The sequence below is a fragment of the Xenopus laevis genome, chromosome 4L (genome assembly GCF_017654675.1).
Source record: "Xenopus laevis strain J_2021 chromosome 4L, Xenopus_laevis_v10.1, whole genome shotgun sequence".
In the NCBI taxonomy this organism is placed as follows: domain Eukaryota; kingdom Metazoa; phylum Chordata; class Amphibia; order Anura; family Pipidae; genus Xenopus; species Xenopus laevis.
In genome coordinates this window covers 13,267,970-13,291,796 of record NC_054377.1, presented here as the reverse complement: position 1 = coordinate 13,291,796, position 23,827 = coordinate 13,267,970, and the positions used below count along the sequence as shown (strand labels likewise).

At 40.6% G+C, this 23,827-nt stretch overlaps 1 protein-coding gene across 2 annotated transcripts; it reads left to right on the top strand.

Moving 5' to 3' along the window:
• The first annotated feature begins 2,897 nt into the window (after positions 1–2,897).
• tcp11l1.L (t-complex 11, testis-specific-like 1 L homeolog) lies at positions 2,898–20,110 on the top strand. 2 transcript variants are annotated; one of them, NM_001092785.1, is given in 10 exon segments: positions 2,898–3,171; positions 7,259–7,410; positions 8,920–9,052; positions 10,304–10,424; positions 11,018–11,238; positions 11,714–11,850; positions 14,950–15,134; positions 16,182–16,363; positions 17,366–17,538; positions 18,360–20,108. In NM_001092785.1, coding segments are annotated over 9 exon segments (1,515 nt in total). In that variant the 5' UTR covers positions 2,898–3,171; positions 7,259–7,262; the 3' UTR covers positions 18,575–20,108.
• The last annotated feature ends 3,717 nt before the right edge of the window (positions 20,111–23,827 follow it).

Below are 23,827 nucleotides of genomic sequence, written 5' to 3'. Positions count from 1 at the left end.
TGTTGGACTTACCTGGAACCTCCCACTATGGGGTAATTTCCACCTGACTCACTTCCACAACCTGGAGGACTTTCTATATTGGCTGAAACAGGGAATCCAATACCTACTGTAGGAGATCTAGGAGTGATACCTTTCTTACCTATGAAGCACTCCAAGCTAAATGCTCTTCTCTAGTCTCTTGAAGTGATAAAGTTACACACTGGTGGGGGGTTGCAGCTGGGGCAGGGAACTAGGGGCTGTAGTGTCCCCAAACCCCCAGTTTGACACTGGTTTTAGGAGAACTTTACATCCCCATTAATTGCACCTATGTTGACTGTGGTGTAATTTACCTTGCACTCCTGCTTGCTTTCTCCTGCTGGGGGAACACCATTCCACCTTCTATTCCCCTTGCTCTGGAATGTTGCTCCAATCAGCATAATCTGTTTATCATGATCCACAATGTCATTAAATTAGGTGTTAATTGTATTAGCAAGATTGGAGCTTTGATGTTTTATTAAAGGACCAGTAACATAGAAATGGTGACAGGGTGACGATCCATCGTGCGGCGCTCTATTTCTCCTCCCTGGCAATCTCCTATAGAAGGCAGGAAGGAGAAATCGAGCGCGCATGATGGATCGTCGCCCTGTCGCCGTCTCTGAAGAGGAGCGCAAGCAGAGAATCGGTAAGTAATTTCTTAATAAAGACTTTTTGCCAATTGAAAGTTAAAACTGGCAGGTTTATTCTGCGTGGTTTGCCAACTGCTGGATGCAGAGAACAAGGTTTTTGAAAGTATTTTGAAAATACTTTCAAAACCATAAATAATGAAGACCAGCTGAAAAGTTACTTTAAATAGGTTCATGTATAAAATACAGAACTTCCCCTTTAGAGGGGTTGTTCACCTTTTAAAGGGAAAGTAAAGTCTAAATACTAAACATAAACATGAACTTACTGCACCACAAGCCTAATCAAACAAATGATTTATGCTTTCAAAGTTGGCTACAGGGGGTCACTATCTTGTAACTTTGTTTAACATCTTTGCTAGACCAAGACTGTGCACATGCTCAGTGTGGTCTGGGCTGCTTAGGTACCATCATAAATGATCAAAACAGGGAAACAAACAAAGCTGTTTGCGTTCTGCATGGCTGGGAAGTAAGGCGGGGGCTCCCCCTGCTGTTCATAAGTATGATTGTTTCCCTGCAGAGCAGTTAGGGACTGTCTGACAATTCCTATCCACAGCAGTAAATGCATACAGTCCGGTTTCTTATAAAAACTGTACACATTTTTTAGTCAAAGTATATTGGAGATAGGTTTCTTTTTCATTAAAGAAAGTACAAATGGGGTTTTAATTGTTTGCCTTTACATGCCCTTTAAGTAACTTTTAGTATGATGTAGAGAGTGATATTCTGAGACAATTTGCAATTAGTTTTCATTTTTCATTATTTGTGGTTTTTCAGTTATTTAGCTTTTTATTCAGCAGCTCTCCAGTTTGTAATTTCAGTGCTCTGGTTGCTGGGGTAACCTTTGAAAGCTGTAAGGAGCCGGAAGAAAACAACATATTATTTAAAAAAAAATGTAAGAAAAATAAATAATGAAGACCAATTGATTGGTGTGTTTTTTATGTTACTGCAAATCATTCATTTGGACATTGAATGCAACAAAACATTCCAGGGACAGTTCTCTTATCCAGGAGTAGACCCAACAACTACTTCTTAAAACATCCGACTCACTAAACCTTGTGCATTATAAAAACATAATATACTCCTGTTCTATATGATATTAGAAGTCACATTGGAGTTCAATGACATGTATACAACTTTGGCCTCCTACCTTGAGATGGTCACAGAACAACTCTTCAGTGACTTCTAATATCCTTATCATTTACAGTAGGGGGTACATTATCCCTTATAATACATGAGTGATACCCAGAGTTACCTGTATAACTCAGCCTGTATCCTTGTGCCTTTATATGGTCACAGGACCCCTCAGTGACTTCTAATATCCTTATCATTTACAGTAGGGGGTACATTATCCTTTATAATACATGAGTGATACTCAGAGTTCACTGTATAACTCAGCCTGCAGCCTTGTGCCTTTATATGGTCACTTAACAACCCCTCAGTGACTTCTAATATCCTTATCATTTACAGTAGGGGGTACATTATCCCTTATAATACATGAGTGATACCCAGAGTTACCTGTATAACTCAGCCTGTATCCTTGTGCCTTTATATGGTCACAGGACCCCTCAGTGACTTCTAATATCCTTATCATTTACAGTAGGGGGTACATTATCCTTTATAATACATGAGTGATACTCAGAGTTCCCTGTATAACTCAGCCTGTAGCCTTGTGCCTTTATATGGTCACAGAATAACCCGTCAGTGAGTTCTAATATCCTTATCATTTACAGTAGGGGGTACATTATCCCTTATAATACATGAGTGATACTCAGAGTTCCCTGTATAACTCAGCCTGCAGCCTTTGTGCCTTTATATGGTCACAAAACCCCTCAGTGACTTCTAATATCCTTATCATTTACACTAGGGGGTACCTTATTCCCTATATAATGATTTGTGATTTAAAGGCTATACAGTATCCCTCTCCTTTCTTGCTAGTTTCTACAGAAGGTTGCAGGGTTAAATCTTCCGGCATGGAACAAAAGCTGCATTAATATTTCAGTGGATGATTAAGAGCCGAGACAGGGGAGTAAGGAAAGAAACAGCCTATGAGAGTAGAGCACAGCGAGTTGCAGCAGCCAATCACAGAGAGGCATGCATTCCAGACCTCGGACTATTGGCTAAAGGCGCTTTGCAGAAATTAAAAAAAGCCCTGTGTCATGCTTCCATGCAAACAAGGCAACACATTATGTGTTTAAACTACATTTCCCAGCATGCCTCAGCCCAGCTTCCGTAAATACAGCCTGCAGCAGTCCAGAATGAGCTTCACCCAAACGAGTCCTGCAGCATCTTCTGTCTCCTTGCTCCAAAAATCCATTTAGCTGAACAAACACCCCCGCGGTCAGTAACTGGATTCCTGTCGCTGTCCTGCTGCAGATTCGCTCTTTATGGTGGGAGAAACCATTGGTTAAACACAGGGCTGTTCCTGCTGGACTGTGACAGTTCAGTTGCGCTTGGCCTTTAACGTATTCCCATCAACTGAGTGTAATTTGACTCTGCGCTCACAGAGGGGCTGGTGAGTAACGTTTCCTTTTCTTCTCTATATCCAGTACTGTGTCTCACTGGGACACTATAGTCTGCGCCAGCAATTCATTTAAAGGCCAAGTAACACCAAAAAAAAAAAATTGAACGTTTTCTCGACTAGGTTTATTTCTGAGCGACATCAGTGGAAATTGCCGTCTTTCTCGTCCTATTAAGATAACGTGAGTTTTGCTCTGTACACGATAATAAAAACAGCGCCCCCTCCAGTTCTGTGAAACCTGATTGGACCCTTCCATATAACTGTCTGACGTCAACAGAAATACTTGAACGAAAGCCCCAGCCTTGGAGGGGAGTCGAGGACGAGTAAATATTAATATTTCATTAAATGACTTGATTCAGGCAAAGGCAACACAGAGATACGTTACACAGTCGGAAATTGCTGAATTACAACTGGTTTGGTGTTTAAAGGGGTGGTTTACCTTTAATTTAACTTTTAATATGTTATAGAACGGCTAATTCTAAGCAACTTTTCACTTGGTCTTCGTTATTTACTTTGCTATAGTTCTTTAACTTGTCGTTTTTTTTCTTCTGACTGTTTCCAGCTTTCAAATGAGGGTCACTGACCCCATCTAAAATAACAAATTCTGTTTAGGGGGTTATTTATCAAACTCCGATTTTATCTCAAAATGTTCTCCTACAAACTCCGATCAAATCCTCTCGGGTTTTTTACGCTTATATATTATTACATTTTCCCGAAAATTTGCTTTGTGGGGAAAAAATCTGATTTTCGCGTTTTTTCTGATTTTTAGGGATGCACCGAATCCAGGATTCAGCCTTTTTCAGCAGGATTTGGATTTGGCCGAAAACCTTCTGCCCGGCCAAACCGAATCCTAATCTGCATATGCAAATTAGGGGTGGGGAGGGGAAATCACGTGACTTTTTGTCACAAAACAAGGAAGTAAAAAATTTATGTCCCTTCCCACCCCTAATTTGCATATTATTGAGACTTCTCCCATTGACTTATGTGCAACCTCAACAGGGCTGAGATGCCGGATTTTCTGATTTAGACGTTTCCATCCTCGGGGTTTTATTAATTCCGAAAAATTCGGGATTTTTTTAAAAGCCTGATTTTATTTTATAAAAATGACACATTTTTGGGGATTTTTGCATTCGGAGTTTAGTTAATAACCCCCTTATTGTCATTGCTACTTTTTATTACTCATCCTTCTATTCAGGCCTCTCCTGTTCATGTTCCAGTCTCTTATTCAAATCAGTGCATGGTTGCTCAGGTAAGTTGGACCCTAGCAACCAGATTTCTGAAATTGCAAACTGCAGAGCTGCTGAATAAAAAACGAAATAACTCAAAACCCAACAAATAATAAAACATGAAAACCAATTGCAAATTGTCTCAGAATATCCCTCTCTACGTCATACTAAAAGTTAAAGGGATACTGTCATGGGGAAAAAAAAAATTTCAAAATGAATCAGTTAATTGTGCTGCTCCAGCAGAATTCTGCACTGAAATCCATTTCTCAAAAGAGTAAACAGATTTTTTTATATTCAATTTTAAAATCTGACATGGGGCTAGACATTTTGTCAATTTCCCAACTGCCCCAAGTCATAAATTTCAATTCAATTCAATTTTTTTTCCAACAAAATTTCAATTTTTCTCCTAAAAACATCGACCAGAAGAGGTTTAATAAATGGGCCCAGGTCCGTACTGGGAGTCAAAATAGGCCCTGGCATTCCAAGTACACAGAGGCCCAAATAGTCCTCCACCAGCCCACTAAATAGTGACTGTCTATGGGACCTTATAGCAGCCCATCTGGCATTTGCCAGAACCCACAGATTGGCAGTCCGGGCCTGAATGGGCCCATTAAATTAGGGGAGAATGTTCTGGCGTGTCCCATTCTGCAGGGTCCCAGTGCAGAGCAAACACAGCAAGTCCAAGTGGGGAGATCTGAGCTGGACTCTGTACACTCTTTAGGGCTCTTACTGACGAGCGCTCCCCTGCGTTCCGTTTTCCTGCGTTCAGCCGCAGTGGAGCGCAGGAATAGACGCATTTTTTCCAATGGGGCTGTACTCACACAGGCGCATGTAGGCGCCGAACGCAGGAAAAATGCAGCATGTTGCGTCTCAACCTGCGTTCGGCGCCTACACGCGCCTGTGTGAGTACAGCCCCATTGGAAAAAATAGAATGCGTCTATTCCTGTGCTCCCCTGCGGCTGAACGCAGAAAAACAAAACGCAGGGGAGCACAGGTAAAAACGCTCGTCAGTAAGAGCCCTTACACTGATTCAATGAAAGTGATTGCTGAGGAGCTGATCTAATTACAATCACAGCGAGATCCGACTGTCTGGAGCCGGGAGTCACATTTGCACAGAACCACCCTGAATCTGCTCATCACTTTATGGTCAATTGTCATTCCTAATCTTATATTCTGTACCAGAAATTACATTATCTCTAGAGTTTCCCATTCATAGCAGTGATGTCATCCAGATGTAGCTGAACTACAACACCAGCCCCATACCTCCCAACTGTCCCGTTTTTAGATGGACAGTCCCTCATTTGACAGCTCAACCCGCAGTCCCTCGTTTGTACTGGAAAGTCCTGTTTTTCTCTGCACTGAACAGCCAGAAAAAGAAACAATGTTTCTAACCTTGGCTTTTGGCAGAGAGCCAAGAACAGCCACAGCTTCAGATAAGATACTTTTGTAACAATTTTGATAAGATAACAGGTCCCTTGGGAGAAGTTAGACTCACAGCTTAAAGGGCAAATCACCTTCATTAGCAAAACTGAAATAACTGAAAAAAACACAGAAGTATGTTCAAACTTTTCATAACCTGCCAAATTTTGTAAAATGAACGTGGTAATTAGGGGTGTGGCCACAAAAACAGGCATGGTCAAACAGTTATGCATGCCAACTTTTTTGTCCCTCTTTTTATTTCCAAAATGTTGGGAGATATTCAGCCCATGCCCCACCCCTATAGGCTAATGCTACAGAAGGGGTAAGGTTTGGGCATGGTGTAAAAAAGTTCCCTTTGTTTTATTTAATTATACAGGTATGGGACCTGTCATCCAGAATGCTCGGGACCTGAGGTTTTTCGGATAAGGGATCTTTACATAATTTGGGTCTTCATACCTTAAGTCTACTAAGAAATCATGTAAACATTAAATAAACCCAATAGACTGGTTTTGCTTCCAATAAGGATTAATTATATCTTAGTTGGGAACATGTACAAGTGACTGTTTTATTATTACAAAGAAAAAAGAAAGCATTTTTAAAGGGGAACTATCGCAGAAATGGAAATTTAATATAAGCTTCCTCATACTGAAATAAGAAACTTTCTAAATACAATCAGTTAAAAATTCTACATCGTTTCTGAAATAATCAAGTTTATATTCACTATTCCTCTCTCAGCATCTGTTTCTCTTCATTCTGTCTTCATGCAGCAGTTGGGTGTCAGATATTCATTGACAGTTAGATCCAATATATCTTATAGGGGGGCTTCCTTTCCTAGCAGATGTATTAGAAGCTCATTCAAATAACTGATTTCAGTACAAACAAAATCTAACAAAATTGCACAAATTCTGCATGTAGAGAGACAGGATTTCGGGTGATTTTAAGAATGAGCTCTAAAACATCTTCTAGGCAAAAGGAGCCCCCCTATAAGATATATTGGATATTGGATAGTGAAGATAAACTTGATTATTTCAGAAACGGTACAGAATTTTTAATTGGTTGTTTTTAGAAAGTTTCTTATATCAGTATGCTGAAGCTTATATTAAATTTTCATTTTTGCGATAGTTCCCCTTTAAAAATTTTGAATTATGTGGATAAAGTGGAGTCTATGGGAGACGGCCTTTCTGAAATTCAGAGCTTTTTGGAGAGCGGGTGTCCGGATAACAGTTCCCATACCTGTACAGTAAATAACAATAATTTTACAAGATTCGTTTGGTGTTTATGTTTTTGGCCTCATAATTAGGCCATCAGTTGTTTCGTTGTAAAACCTGCCGCTGTAGAAGAAACAGATTGTCTTTTCTGCGAGGGATCAGGCAGCCTGGTGCTTAATCGGTTAACTGAACAGGCTCATTGTTCTCTATTCTGCTAAAAAATCCTAGGACAATGCCGCTGGATCCTGATAAGCCCAGTACTAGCGAGGGAGAATCCGGTGATTCCAACAGAGAAAGAAGCGCAGAAAACCCAGAGGAATCAGTAAAAAAGAGAATTCGGCAGAACACCCCCAGCCCTCAACGAGGAAACACCCCCCAGGGTAAGTGAACCCACTCCATACCTTAAGTTTACTAGAAAATCATGTAAAAATTAAATAAACCCAATAGGCTGGTTCTGCTTCCAATAAGGATTAATTATATCTTAGTTGGGATCAAGTACAAGCTACTGTTTTATTATTACAGAGAAAAAGGAAATTATTTAAAAAAATTTGAATTATTACATTAGTCTATGGAAGATGGCCATTCTGTAATTTGGAGCTTTCTGGATAATGGGTTTCCAGATAACGCATCCCATACCTGTATATATATATATAAACTATGCAAAATATACAAAATCAGAATCTGAAAATAACAGAACCCTGTTATTAAAAGTGAATGCAAAAGGGTTGAGAGTGCTATTCGATGCAATTTTGCCATTTAGATTACATTCGTTTGTTTTTTGAATTCCAAAATATTAAGGGGATCCTGTCATCGGAAAACATGTTTTTTTCAAAACGCATCAGTTAATAGTGCTACTCCAGCAGAATTCTGCACTGAAATCTATTTCTCAAAAGAGCAAACAGATTTTTTTATATTTAATTTTTAAATCTGACATGGAGCTAGACATATTGTCAGTTTCCCAGCTGCCCCCAGTCATGTGACTTGTGCCTGCACTTTAGGAGAGAAATGCTTTCTGGCAGGCTGCTGTTTTTCCTTCTCAATGTAACTGAATGTGTCTCAGTGAGACATGGGTTTTTCCTATTGAGTGTTGTTCTTAGATCTACCAGGCAGCTGTTATCTTGTGTTAGGGAGCTGCTATCTGGTTACCTTCCCATTGCTCTTTTGTTTGGCTGCTGGGGGGAAAAATGGAGGGGGTGATATCACTCCAACTTGCAGTACAGCAGTAAAGAGTGATTGAAGTTTATCAGAGCACAAGTCACATGACTTGGGGCAGCTGGGAAATTGACAATATGTCTAGCCCCGTGTCAGATTTCAAAATTGAATATAAAAAAATCTGTTTGCTATTTTGAGAAATTTCAGTGCAGAATTCTGCTGGAGCAGCACTATTAACTGATTCATTTTGAAAAAAACATTTTTTCCCATGACAGTATCCCTTTAAGGGATACATGTACCGTTAATATGGATTAATTGTGCTACAACACCGCCACCTGCTGGTCAGTTCCAGACCATGTGATGGTCAAGGAAGTTGTCAGGAGAAAGAATGAGGCTGCTCTGATGTTCTTCTGCTTAGGAAAACCATTAGAAACCTCAGATAACTTTTCTCAAACCTCTCCTAACCAGAAAAACATCAGAGCAGCCTCATTTCTTCTTTCTCCTGCCAACTTTCTTGACCATCACATGGTCTGGAACTGAGCAGCAGGTGGCGCTGTTGTAGCACAATTCACCACCAGTGATGTTTGTCTCCAATGTTGAGAAATACCTGGCCTATTTATAAGTCAAATCCCACACCCTTTTGGTCAGAAATTCACCAGATTAAAACTTTGGTGTAATCAGTGCCACCTACTTGTTAGAGGTGCTCTCAATGTGATACAGTTACTTACCCACTGCAGCAAGTCCACCCCGATTCATTTCTGTGGAAGAACTGATGGAGGCGGCAAAAGGAGTCACCAACATGGCGCTGGCACACGAGATTGTACTCAGTGGAGACTTCCAGATCAAACCTAAGGAACCCCCAGAGGGAAGGTAGGAAGCCTGAGACACTCATCACTTCTCCTCTTTGTATTAAGTACCAGGATAAACAATATTTTTAAGAAGTCTGGCCACTAGTAATGTGCGGGATGTGATTGATCAACGTGGGACCCGGGTGGGTTTTGGTTGACTTATGCATGCAATTGTTGGGTCGTAGGTGGTTCGGGTTGAGCTCTTCCTTTTGTTTTCCCAACCCACAACCTTACTGTGCCGGCTTCAGCCTACAGTGAGCTGTTTTATAGATTCATGCCTGTGTGCCCCCTCCCCTTCTGTGACATCATTGTGTGGCAGGCAGGGGTCTATAAATTTGGAGGTGCGCCGGGTTAGGGTCAGGTGAGGGTGGTGGAAGGGCGGTTAGGGTTGGGTCTGGGTGGTGGACGGCTGGGTTATAGTGAAGTGAGGGTCAACCTGCACCCGACCCTAACCTGCCACTTCCCACCCCAAACCCGGGCCCGGCCTGCTCTATCCCCTCTATTTATCAACCCATGCCCGGGCAGATTAGAATCTATAAATTCAGGCAATGGAAGCCAAAAGCTGTTCGTTCAAGGTCGCAAGAAAAATTTGATGCACACCCGACCCTAACCCGAAGATTTTTTGCGGTAGCCAGCCCAAACCTACCCGAACCCCGGGTAAACCCGCAGGTTTCAGCCCGGCTCGCTTATCACGATATGGTTAGGTTTAGGTGTGGGTTGGGTGCGGGTCGAATCTTTCTCAACCTGCACACCACTACTGCCTACCCAAGAGTGGCCTGTATGGTTCAAGCTTTAAAGAAGACTATAGATTTATTGCTTATTATCCTTTCTTTTTGTATTTTCTTTATACCTCTAGTTTCGCCATTCCATAACCACCATTGTCTCAGGCAATAGCAGCCACAGTTCTCCTTATTAGCTCTTTTCTTCATGCAGTTGTGTTGTTATCCACTTAAACCAATCCAGATAGGGAGCACAATTTAGTTGTCAAGGTCACAGTCTCCTGGGACACTTAATTTGCACAAACGAGATGCAATGGAGCTATGGGTGTAAGGGTGGCCACCCAGGATGTATGTCGCAATGGTACCCCTTGTATACATGTCCATATGGTTGACCAGTTCTTGTTGTGGATGACCCAGAAGACCAGGGGAAATGTAGAACTTAAACTAGCAGTGTGTTATATGAAATAATGGGAAATAAGGGATTATTCTATGACACAACTATGTCCTGTGTTCCTTGTATTAAATGGGATATTTCTTGACCTTCTCATGCAAAGCCTGGAGAAGCATGTACGGGACATTGTCCACAAAGCATTCTGGGATTGCTTCGAAGCACAGTTCCAAGAAGACCCTCCCGTGTACGACCATGCCATTATACTGCTGGGGGAAATAAAAGAGGTAAGTACAATGTGCGTCACAGCAACACAACATGATCCAGAACAGTGGTCCTCAACCTGTGGCTCTGGAGTAACATGTTGCTCACCAACCTTGGATGTTGTTCCCAGTGGCCTCAAAGCAGGTGTTGTTTTTTAAAAAAAATTCTTGTCTTGGAGGCAAATTTTAGTTGCCTAAATATCAGGGGAACTGCCATACAGACCTTCAATTAGAATGCCAGTCCACATAAGGACTACCAAATAGCCAATCACAGCTCTTATTGACACCCCCACAAACTTTTTCATGCTTGTGTTGCTCCCCAACTCTTTTTCTGATCTAGAACAACGGCAAATTGCCCCTTCTTTGAGTGAAACAATGTATTGTGTCTATAGATTGAGGTTTATCTTTTTCAAATAGACTGATATGAGAGAGATACGAGAGGCAGCCATATTGCTTAGCAGACGCATTCTCCACCACCTTCCCAGGCAAAGGAATACATTTATAATGTCATGTACTGACAAGATTTCCAAATGAGCTGAGGAAAGCCTGATCTAATCCTAGTCAATGATGGCTGGAACCTGAAAAAATCTTAAAATCCTATGTGTGTTCTCTTTCAGACACTTTTTTCCTTCCTGCTACCTGGCCACACCCGGCTAAGGAACCAAATCAACGAGGTTCTAGACTTGGAGCTCATCAAGCAAGAAGCAGACAACGGAGCTCTGAACATCCCCAGGCTGGCTGACTTTATCATTGGCCTGATGGGGACGCTGTGTGCGCCGGCCAGGGATGAGGAGATCAGAAAGCTCAGGCATATTAAAGAGCCCATAGCGTTATTCAGGTGAGGGACCAATGTTTTTGGCTAATAATAGAAGAAAGAAGCGTGAAGAGCTCTCGGGTAACAGTTGAGCAGTTTAGATAGGAAATGCAAAGGCTACATTCTTTTGGGCATTTTGTATTATAACACTACTGGAGGGTTATGGGAGACAAAGCCAACTTAGACAAGACTTCAGCTACAAGCTGGTTCAGTAGCTAACTATCTAATATGATCCACCAGCAAACCAACCTCATAAAATTTGCTGATATGAGGATGACATGAAGTTTCGGGAGTTACCATCCTTTTAAGACTGAAAGTGATTGTTCCTCCTAAAACCTTGTGCAACCCGATGTTTTTTGGTGCTCCTCATCAAAACCTAGAGTACTGCTTCTACTACTCTAAGATTAGAACTATGGGTCGTTATTCTAAGTCCCCTGTCCTCTTATTGCCTCCATGGTTACAAGTCAGATTCCCTTTCATAACCTCTTGGGTTTTGCAGAGCAATCTTTTCAGTCCTGGACCTGATGAAGGTGGACATGGCTAACTTTACCATCAGTAGCGTCCGGCCGCACTTGATGCAGCAGTCCGTGGAGTATGAAAGGAAAAAATTCCAGGATTTCTTTGAAAAGCAACAAGGTATGTGTCCTACGGACTTAGTCTAAAGTCCAGCTCTGGACAACTGAATGTGACAATTTTATGGTTCAAAATTTATGAATTTTTTATTTTCATCCAATACAAACATAGAAATTAGGGTTTGGATTCATTTTGGTATTTTGCCTAATCTTATAGGGGTGGTTCACATTTAAGTTAACTTTTAGGGGGTTCTTTACTAAAGTCCAAATTTATCTGATTGAGCTTTTTGGGGCAAAACTGGAATATATGGAATATATATTTTTTTTTTAAAAAAAAACTCAAATGCTGCAAAAAGCCGGGATCTGAAAATGCATCATCTCAGACTACCATTTGGAAGTTTCTGTGGTATTAGTCTGAAAATCCCACTATTTCGGGCTTTTTGCGCAAAAATCTAAAAAATTGGGGGTTTCAGGAAAAAGCTGGGGAAAAAAATTGCACTATTCGAGTTTTCACTCGATTTTATTGAGTTTTTACCCAAACCGATTAAATCAAGCTTTTTTTTTTTTTTAATAATAAATAAGGTAAAATCGGGTATTCTGGCTTTCAAATGGGGGTCACTGACCCCATCTAAAAATTTGTAAGGCTACAAATGTATTGCTCAATTCAGATAGGTACAACTGTATCTCACCATACAGAAAGGTATTGTTCATCCCACAGAATACTCTGTGTTAGTATCCCAAACGAAAAATCGAGGAAAAAATGTGTATTTGTGAAGCTGGAAAATTCTTTATTGGGGAAGCGTTCCGCGCGACATGTTTCGGGTTATGCCCTTACAATGTGTTCCTAATAAAGCCTAAAATTGACCTTTGGTCTGTGAGCCCAATGCATTCTGGGTGTTAGGCTTAAAGTGGTAAAACCATTACAAAATGACATTGTCTGTGCGGCCATTCTTATCATTATGTGAAACATATAAACCAGTAAGAATTTCTTTTGTCCATCTACTGGATCTACTAGAATAAATGTTACTAGAATAAATTATACTACTAATAGTGGGTGCGCCACTTGTTACAACATGTGTACGTGAAAAGTGTTCTTTGTGCCATATAAGCTAATTAAAAATACATCATTATGTATCAAAAACAAGTAGTGCAAAAATACAAAAAACCTACTGTATATATAAATACAGGATAGGGTTTCAAACAAGTATAAAAAAGTCCATATTCATTTGTAACTCCAGGTTACTGCTCAGCGGCCTGACCTGTGTTAAAAGGAAATTGCATTATCCCTGTCCAAAACATTTCCTGTAACTTGTTAGGTGACTCCTTAGTCAACATTAGCATTCTATTAATATACAATATAACTTTCATAGTGAGCCAGTATTAAGCTAAGCATTATGTTTAACTGAACTGTACTAATCTCCTGTGGCATTGGACCAATCAGGATAGTGCCAGGCACTCTTGTCAAACATCTAGCTGTCTATCAAAGTCTCCTAAAAAGGAAGGAGATCATGTTGATCTTTATGTCTTATTCTATAAGAAACAAGTCAGGTTGAGTACTTTGTTCATTCCCTTAGGATTAACGCTCTCTAGGCGCCTAATCCACTGTGCCTTCCTCTGTAACAACAGTTTGTTGTGGTTCCCTCCCCTCATGGGTTTAGGTACCACCTCCAAAACCTTCCACCTTAATTGGCAGACAATGATCCAACCGACACATTGAAAACACTGATTGACTTAATGATATCAGTTGCATATACCAATTGCATCATAGATACATCTACCAAAGAATTCCTGACAACAGACTTCCCTAGGATTCCTATGCTCTTTGTAGTACCTAAAATACATAAGACCTTAGTAAATCCGCCTGGGAGGCCTATGGTTTCAGGAATTGGTTCCATATTGGAACCTCTTTCCAAATTTGTAGATTACCACATTCAAGATCTGGTACTTTCAATCCCCACTTGTTTAAAAGATACCAACGCGTTACTCACAAAACTGGGCCAGATCCAAAGCATTAAACCGGGTACATTGCTTTGTAGTATAGACATCCAAAGCCTTTTGCCACAGGAGATTAGTACAGTTCAGTTAAACATAATGCTTAGCTTAATACACTGGCTCACTATGAAAGTTATATGGTATATTAATAGAATGCTAATGTTGACTAAGGAGTCACCTAACAACTTACAGGAAATGTTTTGGACAGGGATAATGCAATTTCCTTTTAACACAGGTCAGGCCGCTGAGCAGTAACCTGGAGTTACGAATGAATATGGACTTTTTTATACTTGTTTGAAACCCTATCCTGTATATATATATATATATATAGGTTTTTTGTAATTTTGCACTACTTGTTTTTGATCAATTTTGATGTATTTTTAATTAGCTTATATGGCACAAAGAACACTTTTCACGTACACATGTTGTAACAAGTGGCACACCCACTATTATTAGTATAATTTATTCTAGTAACATGTATTCTAGTAGATCCAGTAGATGGACAAAAGAAATTCTTACTGGTTTATATGTTTCACATAATGATAAGAATGGCCGCACAGACAATGTCATTTTGTAATGGTTTTACCACTTTAAGCCTAACACCCAGAATGCATTGGGCTCACAGACCAAAGGTCAATTTTAGGCTTTATTAGGAACACATTGTAAGGGCATAACCCGAAACATGTCGCGCGGGACACTTCCCCAATAAAGAATTTTGCAGCTTCAATTGGCTGCCTGGATTTATCCCACTAATACACATTTTTTCCTCGATCTACAAATGTATTGCTATCGCTACTTTATATTACTCCTCTTTCTGTTCAGGCCTCTCCTATTCATATTCCAGTCTCATTCATATCATTGCATGGTTGCTACGGCCATTTGGACCCTGGCAACCAGATTACGGAAGCTTTTAAATAAAAAGTTAAAAAACTCAAAAACCAGAAATAAAAAATGAAAACCAATTGCAGAATGAATATCACTCTCTACATCATACTAAAAGTTCATTTAAAGGCGAACAACTCCTTTAAGTAGTGCTAAAAATTAAGAATATGGTGCGTCCCTAAAAATAGTGATGATTTCTTCTCTCATATTGTGGAAGAGATATAATTTTAGTGATATTTTAGTTGAAGATGTCATTGAATTTCTAAATGTCTTTACGATTCTGCTGCAGGTTCACTTGATATTGTCACAAAGTGGCTGCAGGAGGTCGCCGATACCCTCGCTCCATCACGCTCGGAAGAATCCGGCCCAGTAGCTACAGAAGCAGCGGATAAAACTCTGTGTCCTGTCTCTGTATTGAACCAGGCCTACATCAAACTGCTCTCATGGGATCATAGGCACAAGCTGTTCCCGGAGGTACGGGCGAGTGCCGGCACTACATTGGCAAACAGATATATGGATTGCACACTTAGGGGCACATTTACTAATGGTCGAATATCGAGGGTTAATTAACACTTGATATTCGACTGTCGGAGTAAAATCCTTCGACTTCAATTATCGAAGTCGAAGGATTTACCGCATTTCCTACGATCGAAGGAAAAATTGAACGATTAAATCCTTTTGAATCGAACGATTCGAAGGATTTTAATCCATCGATCGAACGATTTTCCTTCGATCAGAAATTTGTTAGAGAGCCTATGGGGACCTTCCCCGTAAGCTAACATTGATGTTCGGTAGCTTTTAGGTGGCGAAGTAGTTGGTCGAAGTTTTTTTTAAAGAGACAGTACTTCGACTGTCGAATGGTCGAATAGTTCGATTCGAAAGTCGTAGTCGAAGGTCGAAGTAGCCAATTCGATGGTCGAAGTAGCCAAAAAAACATTCGAAATTCAAAGTATTTTTTCTTCTATTCCTTCACTCGAGCTAAGTAAATGTTCCCCTTAGTCTATTTAAAAAGTCAAAGATTTATTGTAACAAACACTTACATATTGGCGAGCCGGCCTACGCGTTGGTGGTCTTCATCAGGGGCAAAACAGTTCCTGCCCTTTTTATCTTTTTTGTATTTGATGTGTGTTGTTGCCCCCGGATGAAGACCACCAATGGTCAAACGCATAGGGCGGCTCGCCAATATGTAAGTGTTTGTTACAATAAATCTTTGACTTTTTAAATGTGCAACCCATATATCTGCTTGGCATTATATTTACCAGTAGGCTTCATTTGGGCAATCTCCATTGGGTTGGCACCTCAGCATTTATTCTTTTGGGAGTGCGCTTTCCAAATTATGGCAGTACATTGGCACTGGGAGAGGGGGGTTTCAACTGTCAAGGTCCCACCAGTGTGTAATTAACAATGTCAACCTTTTATTTTTATATACAGTCCTTTCTTCTTCATAAGCTTGTGGATAACACACCAGGGGGAGACGAGGACTGATATACACATTACTGATCTTTTCCTTTCCACCTCCAGACTCTGTTAATGGACCAAATCCGTTTCCAAGAAATGCAGATGGAGCTTGCTCAGCTTACTCTTCTGGGGTCCTTGCTCTTAATAACCCATAATTCCGCCGGCGCTGCCCTTTCTGGGCACCACGACTTCCAGGACAGAATAAAGAACGTTATTAAAGTCCTATTACAGGACGTGGGCTCTGTGTAAGTTGCCAAAACCATGATTATTTCACAGGATATTATGGCCGAGAAAACCTAATTTTTAACAACCTTCTCTTGAGAGATAGGCAGGGCCCATGCCTTTATAATAATAACTTGCTAAAACAGGAATAATGAGCCCTGAATAAACGAGGGCTCCCTTGTGGTAACTGCTGCCTGTATCTCAGATTTACAGATAAGGAGGAGGTTTTTAATACAAGGGTGAATGTAAATTTGATTAACGGTCTTCTCTAGCTCACATAATTGCCCAGAGGTTGGAAAGTGAATTTTAATGTCCATAGGCTTAAAAAGAAAATGTTATCCCCTTGTAAATGTTGTTGCTTTTCTCTGCACATTTTAATTATTTTTGGAAATGGTACCCCAAAAGGGTCGGAAGGATGCTGGGAAAAAAACAGACTCGCCCCTCTTAATAAAAAAATTATGTGTTGCAATTAGGGATGCACCGAATCCAGGATTCAGTTCGTGATTTGGGCTTTTTCAGCAGGATTCGGATTCGGGCAAATCCTTCTGCCTGGCCAAACCAAATCCTAATTTGCATATGCAAATTAGGGGCAGGGAAGGGAGATTGTGTGACTTTTTTTTAAGAAGTTAAATTTTTCCCCTTCCCACCCCTAATTTGCATATGCAAATTAGGATTCAGTTCAGTATTCAGCCGAGTCTTTAGTGAAGGATTCAGGGGTTCAGCCGAATCCAAAATAGTGGATTCGGTGTATCCCTAGCCGCAATGCACAGCGTGCCGGCAGTCTGGAAGTTTGGAACCTCATGGGCCCCCAATGCTCCAGTCCGACCCTGTACCCCAAGACTGCAATGCTCCTTAAAGTCTGACTTTTGCATTACAAAATTGGTGGTTTACTGTTGGGGAATGGTAAAAGTTGGACGGTTGCATGTCGGAGAGCCAGGATTTACCACCGTTACGTAAAGCCCTGTAAGATCAGTGCAAATAAATACTAGCCAACGGATGCCAATGCTTTTTCTGTTTCTTGTTAGACCCATCAATACAAATGACGTGTTGGCGACTGTGAGTGAGAAGATTTGCTTTGAGTTAAACCGTTCACTCGCTCAACATGGGTTCACTCCATTCTCAGCCGAGAGAGAGGCGGCGCTTAAAGGGCAGATCCAGACTGTGGGAAGCCCCTCCAATCAGGTTTATCGGTTAATAGGTAATTGCAAAGTTCAGCTGTACGGCCTGCTGTATAAAGAGCAAGAATTGGGATGATGGAAGGAATTGGGATGATTTGATTGTATGGCCCCTGGTCCTAAGAAAACCAGTTGGATGAGGACTATATTAGAATGACTATGAAGACTATATTAGAATGTTGATGTGCTCCTGGACACAGTGCTGTGTACCCCAGTTCTTAATCTTTCCACCCCAAATGAGGTGACAAACAGATTGGGGGGTTTCATGCATTGGGCTCTTCATCCATCCACCACCCAACTGCCCTCGGCCCATGACTATCAAAAGCAATAAATTCCCCACTCCTTCGGCCACCTGCCTGAGTCGGAGTTATAGAAGGGCTGAACTAGGGGTAGGCAGGCAAAAAAAGTATACGCCTAACGCCCCCCACTATTCTGCCATAGGCATGTGGTTTAGTGATGTTTGGGCCAGACTAAAGCCCACAGGTCGAGGGGGTTTGGGCCGACTTCCGCGCACAGTTGGTGGTTCGCTCTGCCCACCCGCGACCTTCCTGTGCTGAATCTTCCTCTGGGAATGTTTATTTATAGGCACGCTTCTGCCCCACCCCCCTTTCACTACGAGAGAAGGTTCAGATTGGGAGCAGGCGGGTTAGGGTCTGGTGCGGGTCAACTTTTTTGTCTGCTTTAGTCAATGGGATTTTTTAAACTGCCTGATTCCGTGTTTTCAGCTGGATAAGTAGAAAGTGGCCATGCACGAGTCGTTCCTGTAGAGAGGAATGTCTAGATCTACATGTTTTATCTGGATGGACCTATAGTAAAGTCCACATTGTCCTCTCTTTTTCTGCAGACAACAGAATTCAGACCTTTCTGCTCAACTCCTTGGGCTCCAGCAGCCTCCGGTCTCTCCCGGCCTTGCCAAGTGGACTTGGACCCATTCAGAAAGAACTGGAGGAGATTGCGGTGAAATTTCTCCGCCTCGTCAACTACAACAAAATGGTGTTCAGTCCACATTACGACTCGATCCTAAGCAAAATACTGAATAAGGAAGGATCCCACGCTTGAGCTTGGAATGATTAAATGTTAGGAGAAACCGTAGGAATGGGTGATGGTAATTTCCGGGATGCAGTATTCCATTGCGGATACAAATTTAATGATTTTTCTGGGGGGCGTAGCCCAAAGCCAACATATTAAGCAGAACGCCAGTATGTATTTCATAGGAATATTATACCTTTCATTGAAGGGGCATATTTATTAAACACAATGTATAACTTAATGTAAAAGTGCCCACAGTGCTCTTTGGAGCACTTTAGCAAATTTTTTTTAGATTTCACAATATTAGCAGTTTTTACACTGCTATTAATAAGAATGTGTTACAGGAGCGCCCTCTGCTGTTCTGTCCAGGCGCAGTACTAACGTAGGAAATATCCCCGGAAGATTTTCTGCTCATTTCTATCCCTCTTGTCCTGTCTCCTGGAACTGAGCAGGGAAACATCCGGAGATGCTTTCTGCAGGAGTACGTTTGTGCCTTTCTGTCCTGTCCCAACCCTGACAGAACAGTAGAGGGAGCTCTAAAAAAAAAAATTGCAAAAGTTTTTAAGAGAGGATATATTAAGTTTCAAAATTGGATTTTGAAAAAATTGCAATTTTTTTCTGAAAATCTGCTTTTTTTTTTTGTCGCAACCAACTGGTTTTCTCTGTGAAGGCATGTTTTTCTTTTGTCAATTGCATTTTCCACCATGATTTCTGGAAAAACAAATTCCAAAAATTTTTGGACCCTCAAAATCAAATAAACCAGCCCTGAATTTTAATGGCTGTGTATATGCCCCCTTTAAACAAAAAATTTTGGACTGAAGTTTCATACCAAAAATGCACAAGTTTACGGTAAACACCTATCACCTATCAGTTGTTTCCATTGTGCCAAAATATGGAGACTTATGGCACAATGCAACATTATCCCCTTATTTACCAAGCGGCAAAAATTTTTGACAAAATTCGGCGCAAAAAATTATTGGATTTGTTTATGGATTTGTTGTCATTGTAAAAAGGTTATTTTGCCTGTGCAAAACTGTGCCAATGAAGGGAAAATTATAAATATGTCCCCATAAGACATGGAAATAGTATTTGGGTATCAATTTAACTTTTATTTTATTTTTTTTAGCAAAAAAGGGAATTTTAGACTGATTTCAAAAACTTTATAATATTTGTCAAGAGGTTTTAGAGGCAGTGTTTCTTTATATCATATACATTTATTATATAAATTATGAATCTTAAATTATTTCTCGGAGAAGATGTCAAACATGGAGTATCTGATGATTCCAGTTAATAGGAAAGCTGAAGTGGAAAGGACGTTTAAAAAAGTTGCATTTCACCAATTTAATATTATTGGCCTTCTTTGGTTTCTCTGTTAATAAAAAAAAACTGGGAGCAAATTTATCAGCCATCTAACTGGGGAATCCAAAGTTTTCATCTGTTTTGAGCACAATTAGTGTTAGTGCGTGGGGCAGCTTGGTAGCAGGACTGAACACTAACACCCATCACAACCCTCAACTCTAATCAATGTTCCAATATCCATAAATAAATGTGGACCATTCCTGACTATCTGGATTCATTGCCATGACTTTATTGAGGTCTTCTTTCCTTAGGCTCTGGAACACAGTGGAGAGCCAAAGAGAAAGGGCCCCCATTTAATGTTAACCCTGAATTTGGGTCAAGTAGAGACGATCCTTCATTTTGGCTTAGTGTGTAGAGACTATAGACACTCTCAGGCAGGACCTTACATAATATTGGGGCTACATTGTGCTCTTCCACTATCTTCAGCCACAGGGAAAACTTGATACTAACAGGTAGGTTCCTCATCCCTTTCCTCACTGCCGAGCATTAATATAGGATTTCAAGGGGCATCATCTTTGGGAGGACCAGATGGTGAAGCCACAAGCACACGGTGGAGAGGAGTCTTTGCTAGGATTGCTGTGGAGTAGTTTTGAAGACAAAATATGTTAGGAGTAGGCATGCTTGGGGTGGAAGGTGATGTGAGCTCATCAATGAAGGTGCAGAGATAATTTGAAGAGGAACTATTGGGGATGGGAATATTTATGAAGAGGACACACTGCTGGGGTGCAAGTAAAAGGAGACATCAATGGTTGTTCATAGAGATGTTTGCAGGCAAAAATACAATTTGAGAAGAAGGTACTCCCCAAGGACTGGAGGACGGTAGATGCATTTCAAAGCAAGAAGAAATTTATTCCAACAGGTTTTTAATTGAATTTGGGTACAATAGCCACTTGAGCTAAAATAGATTCAGGGTTCCCAGGTACAGTTTTTAACAAATGGCCAAATCACATGACAATTTGGTAGCACATAGCAACCAACCGGCATTGAGCTTTGAAGGAACTACTGCAAATAGAATAGAAGCAGAACTCTGCTTGGTTGGTGTGGACCAACTGAACTTCCCTGATGCACCTGTAACCCTTTCTTGTCACTCCCTGGCAGCGGGAGGCTATATCTGTTACATGGCACACACAAAAAAACTAAATCTATACTAAAAGCTGCTTCTTGTAACGGAATCCCTGAGCATTCTGGGAGGCCTCAACTTTATCTTCAGTTAGACAATACCTCACATGTATCATCACCGTTGGTAACCCAATTCTGTGGTGCTCTGTTGGGAGTGGGATGAACCGGAGTTACTCAGGGTGCAAGGAGAGACATGGTTGGCAGACTTCTCTGTACAGTGACCAACCCCTTTAAAGCAACTGCCTTGAAGGCCTCCATGAAGGTTGATGCTCCACTTTGATGTTCTCATGGAATAACTGGAATTTATGGTATCCCAGCAAAAACTTTTCTCTTCTACCCAAATCATCTTCTCCAGTAGGGTCCTTTGTAGCACACATTTATAGCACACACATGCACTTATACATACATGTAAGGGGGTACCATGGGCTTTAAAGACAAGAGATGATTATAGGTGACACAGGAGTATGAAAATGAGCAAACTATAACACACTAGCTACACCTACTACCTCCAACTGAGGCTCTAAGCACCATCCACCTCCTCCAACAGGAGAGATCCAAAGAGAGTGAGCACACAGTCCCTTCCCTTTATAAAGATTAGGGAAGCCCAACACCTCATGGCCAATAAAGCAAACTGCCAGGTAACAGAAACCACATACACTGCCACAAGTACAGCTGCTGCCCCCTTTCTGTACTTCAGCTCACAACAAGCAGCAACCTAGCTCTGTCTCACAAGGACAGGAACTTCCTTAGCAGAGAGGTTCATGCAGCTTGTGTGAAGGGAGACTTCCTACAACTGTAGCCAATGGGAGGGAGTTTCCATCAGTGTAGAAAGATGACAGTCACTAGAATATCAGAGAGCAGCCCTTTTGGACAGGAGGTGCAATCTGTTTAATGTTCTTTTCTGTCAATAAAAATTAGTGTGCATCAGGTGTATTTCTAGAGAGCAGTAAAGCAGTGTGTGTTGGAGCAATTTATGGGTACCAGGGGGATTTCTACCAGGGAACAGGCCCTGAATCCTGTAAATATTGGTGTAGGGAGTGGTGGATATCCAACACACATATGGCTTTGAACTTTTGTCAGATGTGACCAGAATAGAGCTTTCTGGACACTTTCAGAGGGTCTGACAGATTGCAGTTCTGGGTTTCAGTAATTGGATCCACGTAGGACTCAACTCAAGAACTGTGCCAGAAGACACCTGGATTTTGCCAAAACGCAATGTGACCTAGTTGAAATGTGGGGGGAAAAAAGGTTTTGAGGTCAGATGTGACCTCAGAGACAGAGCTTTAGAGATATATCTGCTCATTTGGTAAGGTAATAACTATATATTCCCATCTTTAGAACAAAAGGTTATTTAGGAAAAGGAAGGTGTGCAGAATTAGGGTTAGGGGTAGATAAAGTAGCATAGGACAGGGCTTATTTCAAAGTGTTGGACAGGGCCCACCGGGGAGCCGTCATCCAAGATGTCTCCTTGTGTCCCACTGCTCCAGTCAGACCATGAATGACCTCAAAAAGTAGACTTATTTTGCCGGAATCCTCGTTTTTGATCATTTTATTGGTACAGGTATGGAATCCTTATCCAGAAAGTTCAGAATTACTGGAAATCCATCTCCCATAAACTCCATTATAAGAAAATCTAATAATTTTAAAATGTTTTCTAGGTAATAATAAAACAGTAGCTTGTACTTGATCCCAACTAAGATATAATTAATCCTTATTGGAGGGAAAAGAACTTTATTGGGTTTATTTAAGATAAATTTAAGTAGAAAATGTTCGGAGAGCGAAACTACGGATAGATCCCTTATCTGGAAAACCCCAGGTGCCGAGTATTCTGGATAACAGGTCCCATACCTGTACACTAAGCTACACTACATTTTCATTCTTTCCCAGTGAAATTTCTTTTTTCAATGGCAGAAAACCCCCAATGATTTTAGCTTTAGCGCCACAGCTGAATTTCCCTGAAATTTTCTACCATTTCTCCCATATTTTGTCAAAGAAAAACAGAGGAAAGCAAAGAAAAACAGAGGCAGTTATTGCTGCAATATATATTTTAATTCAAAGTGAATTTAGACAATAATACACCATAAATTCTTAATTTTTTTTTATTTTTTGACACTCACCAAAATAGTAACCTGGAAAACCCGCTTTTTGTGACAAAGTCCAGAAAACCTTGGTCACATTGAAATCACTGAGAACTAGAGAGAAATACTATCGCAAACTGTAACAAGACATACATCCATACAAATGTTTCCCAGTCCTCATATTAGAATATTGCACAGTGCAATTGCTACATGGCAAAACTAGTGTAGCAGAGAAAAATCAAAAGCCGATTTTTTTTTTCAGTTTTTTTGAAACAAATACAAAATAATAATAATAATAATAATAAAAGCCACAATTCTAAAAATGGTGAAAACAGTAACAATTCCAAATACTCGGTCATGAAACAACAAAAAAAAAAAGAGATCGATTTTCTAAACAGTCCTACAACTTGCAGTGAGTTAACTTTTCATTGGCGCGAGCTGAAATCACAATTAGCAGTAAATACAGAGTTCATTAATAACGACTCCAAACAGATCAGTTAGTACAGTAGCATATTTTACCCCCTGAATGAGTTATAAACCAAATGAAAAAAAAAATAGACATTTTTAGTAGAAAATGCGCAAATTAGGGGCGAGGGTGCGCACATCATTAGTGCCATGTGATGTTTTATTTCAAATAAATGATTAAAAGACAAAAGGACACCGAGGTTTTCAGGGTAATGATTTTGAGGATACATTGTAATTGGATCTTTGGGTCGGCCTAGACTTC

Bases quoted from the DNA above. Each gene is read 5' to 3' on its own strand.
- tcp11l1.L (XM_018256732.2), top strand. From the start codon at position 7,263: ATGCCGCTGGATCCTGATAAGCCCAGTACTAGCGAGGGAGAATCCGGT. The intron at 7,411-8,919 runs GTAAGTGAACCC...TACCCACTGCAG, and splicing joins ACGAGGAAACACCCCCCAGG to CAAGTCCACCCCGATTCATT. The intron at 16,364-17,365 runs GTAAGTTGCCAA...GTTTCTTGTTAG, and splicing joins TTACAGGACGTGGGCTCTGT to ACCCATCAATACAAATGACG.